Genomic DNA, 6000 nt, shown 5'->3' with positions numbered 1-6000 from the left:
AACACACCTACTAGTTTACACCAGTTACACTCAGAGATGTGGCACACACGTGAGGCTGTAGTGCGAATGCGTCCCAGCCCCCTTAGATGTAAGGCTACATTTACACTGGTGCGTTTGTTTTAAAATGAAAACGATCCTTGTCATACTGGCATTTCCACTACGTTCCAAGCCGGCTTTCCACTATCTCTGACAAACGACAAGCGACAGACAGACATTCAGTCATTCATTTCCAATGGAGGAGCTGCGTGGAGTTCCGATCATATGCAGATGTCCGTTCTTACTACACGACCGAAAGAGCGTGTTATGTGACCATTTATGCAAACTGTAGCATCATGCTACATAAGACAATAAATAAGATTTATATTCCGCTTTTACTCAAAACTCACTTTAAACCACCATCGAGTGTTTGTAATAACTTCCGATTGCTGTCTAATGTGTGTTTTGGCCATGTAATGTTGCTGAAATTAAATATGTTATTACCTCTGCTCTGACTCTGAGTCAGCGATCATGGAAGAGAGAACACAGGCAGACAGCGCTGAAAGCTCCTAATGCTCATCAGTAAATCAGTGGAAAATAAATAGAATGTGTAAACTGAAGACTATTTGAGCTTTATTAAAACTATTTGCACTAATTTATTGTGCTGGTTACATTTTGTTCCTTTGTGCAGTGTTTTTTTTTAGATAATGTAATCTTGTTCTTGCTCTTCAATTGCACGCACAAAGGCGCCAGCGCGCTGTAGCCTGTATCCTTTCATATCAAAGCGCGAAAGAAACTACGTGCATGCAATGCCGTGGTCAGTTAAGTCATGAAGTTACCAAAAAGGCGATTTAAAGCTGCCTTAAAACTGTGCATGCATGTAATATATTTTATATGAGTCACATTTAAGAACATGTCTCTGAAATGGTTTTCAAAACTATCCTGGAGCAGCCCAGCACTGTCTCACTCATCTAACACAACCGATTTAACTCGTCAGCTCGTGATTATTTTAGCACTTCAGTCAGTGAATACGCAGCCTGCAAAACACTAAAATAAATATCAAAGAAATAATACAGTTAAACAAGAAAGTAGCCTAAATAAGAAAGTTAAATACACCCTGTCTACAGGACGCGGCGCGACAAAATACTATAAAACTCATTATAAACAGTGATGCTACACTGGATGCTGCACGACACGACATGACAAATCCCCGACAGTAAACTGCCTCATTCTATTTATGAGGTACTGACACAGAGTTCAAATGTCCTGTGTAGACACTAGACAGACTCAACCTGTTGCGACGCGGTGGTGTCGCGTCCGGTGTAGACACGGTTCACTGTTCCGCTACTGTTATTACTGTTATTACACTTGTATACAAAACTTTGTATTATGCTTGTTATAGAGTGCGTGACGTCACATGTACTACCGCCGGTGGCAGTAGACAACCGCGGTGCCAAGCGACCGACGCGGTTGTCACGGTGACCATCACAGCCCTAAACCCCACCCCTAAACCTGCCGTCACTATGACGTCAGCCAATCAGGAAACATGGTCTAAAAACACCCCGATCTGGTAACTCCCATTACTTTCCTGCAGAGACCTATACTTGATGGCATCTGAAATGAGAGGACTTGATTTCGTCCTTCGGGAATTGATTGGATCGTTGGATGTTGGGGCATTGCCAACAAAATGGAGGCAGATCTAAGATGCCAGTTTGCAGTTAGTGGTAGGGTTTTTTTCTCCACTGGATTCACCGCCGACACCCAAGCATGAATAAATGTTTTATTTATTAAGGATGACGATGAAGATCAACGGCACAAAACATGCGAGAGAGAGAGAGAGAGACTGAGCGCATCCTCCATAAAGTTGTCATATTCATGAAAAAAAAATTTGTTAGCGATGTCCTAAGAGTAATGTTGTCGTAATATCCTAATATCTTTTCAATGTTTAAGGGTAATGTACTCCCTCATGACTGGTGTCAGTGCTATAAAGTGAAGCTTCAGCTTTTCCCCCCAGATGTCACTGATGTCACTGCAGCTGTTGGCAGTTCCAGATAGCTCCGCCCTTGCGCCATAGCTTGTGACTAGAAGAGTAGAGGAGCCATTTTGAGGGGGAGGGGAGGTTAACGTTTTTGATTAATGATTACAAGGGCACATGAATTTAAAAAAAATAATGAAGTGCACAGATAAATTATTTATAATAAACACTACAGTATTCCATCAAAAAATAAGAATTGTCAATTTTGATTTCATGCCGACTTTAAGAATCGATATCGTTCCGTAAAAATGAGAATCGATTAAAATCAAGATATTTTTTACAGAGCCCGAGTAGATTCAAGTAATGCATGATGATGATGTGCTGTATAATATTCATAATGATGAACTAAGAATAAATTGTCTTATTGGAGTCAGTCAGAATTTTAAGAATGAACGCCATGGACGTACAGTGGGAAAAATGATCTCTCCTAAGTAGGGGTGGTCCGATCAGGATTTTTGAGGCCGACACCGATCGCCGATCATAGAAAAAAGTATCTGCCGATACCAATCACCGATACCAATCTTTTTAAAGCTTTCTTTTTATCATTTATAACTATTTATAGTGATACTCCAATCAGGATTTTTAAACATTGAACATCACTGAATTTCATTTTTGAAAATGGGGGGAATTCCCCTCTTATGTGACTCTTGTGAGAGGAGAAGCTGCTTTCACACAGGAGTCCGCTACTGATCCGTGGCTGATTACCACAAACACAACATTTATCCATTATTTTGATTTCAAATCCAAACATTGTCACTGAAAATGCTTTTTCAGTATTGTAATGTTTTTTACACCGTACAGTAATACAATCTTTCACGGACATGTTTAAACACAATAAATATAAGCAACACATTATTCAATGCTTTTTACTTTTGCATTTTCTTCTAGATTTATATATTAAGTTTCTCAAGCAAGTGGTAAAACATTTAAACTACTTTTCTTACGTTATCACAAACTTACCATTGACAGCATTGAAATCTTTATTGCAAGCAATCCTGCGGTTCATAAAGAACTTTGTTTTCCTACCTCCACGAGGGCCATCTATTATTGCCTTGTTTATCTAAAAGTGCTCTTTCCCTTTAAATCTAGCCAAAAAGCCATATATGTTGACTGTGAAACACAGTAGACTTTAATAATATGCATTTATGGTGTAATTACTACATTTTCGTGTCAATCCATGTTCATATTTACTGCAAAAAATGCGCTGTTACTTTAATTCAGCGCTTCCAGCGCAACAAAAATAGACTAGGTGCGGAAACGATCTCTGCACTCACTGCAGCAGACGCACTGCTCCTGGAACGCACTGCTGGACCGCAACCATGTGCAGTGTGCACGCTTTATTAATCTGTTAACATGAGTGCGGAAAAAATACGCACCACATAAGCACTGCAAACCGGAGTAATGTGAACCTGGCATTATGTGTGTGCGCACTGCGAGTGGGCATGAGCACATGGTCTCTAGGAGAGCATGCGAGCGCTGAATGGTTAAACACTGGCAAGAATGAAAAAGTAATGCAATTTATAAACTTTAGTAATGATGTGACACTGCCTCGTTTGTGCAAGTGACAATTCCTGTGTCAACTGTGCAGCGTGCAGCTCGCTTATAGACAGACGCGATGTGGTGATTTGAAGACATTTGCGTATTTTGAGATGAGTACCTCACCTTCAGCATTATAATTATTTATTATGAGATGGTGCCGCTGCATGTTGTGCCAAACTTTCTCACGGCAGCATCATCAGCTTGAGATCGCCTTTTTAGAGACCACCGATCAATCATCCCAAAGCGATTATCGGCCGATAGTGATCGGTAGCCGATCAATCAGAGCACCCCTACTCCTAAGTGAGCGCAAGAGAAATGAGGTGAGGGGAGTGCTAATTGGATTTACATGTGTACAGTGCTAAAATGAGTGCCTTGTAAAAGTTAGCTATTTTCTACCCCGTTTATATGTTGTGTTGAATCCAGAATTGGAGGGAAAGTGCAAATTGATAAACGTCTGTCTCACAGAATCTGAGGCAAATTTTGGTGTGTCATGTTTGATCTTGCCTTGGGCCCCTTGAGAGTCAAAACTGCTGCTGTCTTTGCTTTTATGTGTGGTTTAGACTTGGAAAAATTAGCTTCTGGCACCACACAGTTTTGCTTTTACATAGCATTATTAGTGTTTTCTCTGCCTGACATTCAGGAAGATGAATGAATTGCATAATCATTGACAGTTCTAAAAGTGAACTGGGTGAATCGTATCATATTTTTAGATGTTACAGAATCAGGCTTGATTTTTTTTCAGTCAGACTACTATATGCAGCATTTTGTATGTGTTTTAATATTTCTTTTTATTAATGTCATAACACTTTGTATATATTTATATTTTTGATTACACAGTGATGCAGGTTTCACAAACCTTAACACAAAACTCGTTTCATTTTGATATAAATATCTCTGTTATTTGTTCATGGATTGGATTAAACTGGTCACAGTCACACTGTGTGTTTTGTGTCTTGATTTGATTTTGTGGTATGATCAGTACAACCTTAGGCAGTTTAGTGTTATTTTGCATATTTTACTGTAATACAGTGGTTTTACTGGATTAAAGATGGCTTCTTTCTCTGTTTATGTCAGATGGTGAGTGAGAAGGTTGGTGGTGCTGAGGGAACTAAACTGGACGAGGAGTTCAAGGACCTGGAGAGAGTAAGTGGAATGTATTTTCCCACACTGCAGCCAACAGTCTTTCTAAAAAACATTGATTTAAACACATTAAGTGATTCAAAGACTTGATCTCTGTCCCACACATCCATCAGTAAGGTTTTCTACACCACCTGTGTTTTTAATGGAAAGTTTATTTTGCTTACAAAGTGAAAGTGGTGTGGCTGTAGTGATCCAGGATAATTATCTGAAATGTTTATTCACTGCAGTGTCTTAGCATGATTTTTTTTAAATTTAATAATCCTCTCCTCTATACATGAGTGATGTCATCCGTTCTCCTGAAAACACTTTGTTTGTTTAACACTGAACATTAATGGCTTCACAGATATTGCCTCGTCATTCAGTTCTTCTGTAATTCGATATTTTAGTAAATGATTTCTTAGAATACTAGCACATAAAGAGGAATAAAAAAGCAGTGTTCTGATTGATCTAGTGTGACTAACTGATAGGTTAGTGTGTCTGTCCTGGTTGTGTGCGTGTTCTCAGTGTGGTGACTTCCCCTCTGTGTTTCTATAGAAAGTAGATGTGACAAATAAAGCTGTGATAGAAGTCATCTCTAAAACATCAGAGTACCTGCAGCCCAATCCAGGTAAGACCAAAAATGCTCTTGGAGCTTTTATGTTATCTTTGTGCCTATTTAAGGTTTGTATACATTATAGTCCTTAAGCCCAAAGTGTACTTTGTTTTTTTACGGGTATGCATATGGTGCGTGACACATGTTTATCATCAGCATAGTGCTACATCTGCCGTGTTTCTCATTCGTCATGTGACCTATGGTGTCAGTTGAGTCACTTCACTTTTATTCACAAATCCTCTCCCGTGGCCTCATGAGATGATAAAAATGCCCATCAGATCTGCACTTCACAATCTCATCAGTAGTCTTAAGTTAAGTCAACCTGGAACTTTTCACCTACTGTTTTATGAATACTAAGAATTTGGACGTTATTATTCAGTTCACATACTGTTTTTCAGCTACCATATAGTGTGAAAGTAGGCATATTCCGAAGCAAGTTTAAACAAGTTTATTCCCAACTAGTTTAAACAAGGGCAGAGACATTTTATCGATGCTAACGTCTGGAGAAATATGGCGCAGGCACTGAACAAGGATGAAACTTTATAGCATGCATGTGTTGAGCGCCTGTGTTCACACACGCTATTAAATGCTTTGAAAGGCTGTGTGTTCAGCTGTATACATGAGCCTAAGCTTCTGCATTTAAATAGATGTATACTTTTTCTGGCAGAACAGATGCATACAATAAACATTATTGATCATTACTGTAAAGCATATATTT

General features: G+C 39.1%; 1 protein-coding gene across 3 annotated transcripts in view; it reads left to right on the top strand.

Moving 5' to 3' along the window:
* The window catches only part of LOC107585850 (endophilin-A2-like), a 30731-nt gene that overhangs the window by 17913 nt on the left and 6818 nt on the right, over positions 1-6000 (top strand). For all 3 annotated transcript variants that reach the window (XM_016273010.1, XM_016273009.1, XM_016273008.1), the window contains exons 2-3: positions 4625-4693; positions 5225-5297. In XM_016273010.1, the coding sequence (XP_016128496.1) occupies positions 4625-4693; positions 5225-5297 (142 nt within the window). The remainder of the gene's footprint in view (positions 1-4624; positions 4694-5224; positions 5298-6000) is intronic.

This window comes from Sinocyclocheilus grahami, unplaced genomic scaffold (genome assembly GCF_001515645.1).
Source record: "Sinocyclocheilus grahami isolate Dianchi unplaced genomic scaffold, SAMN03320097.WGS_v1.1 scaffold75.1, whole genome shotgun sequence".
In the NCBI taxonomy this organism is placed as follows: domain Eukaryota; kingdom Metazoa; phylum Chordata; class Actinopteri; order Cypriniformes; family Cyprinidae; genus Sinocyclocheilus; species Sinocyclocheilus grahami.
The sequence above is the reverse complement of the archived record's forward strand: the minus strand, read 5'-3'. Positions and strand labels throughout refer to the sequence as shown.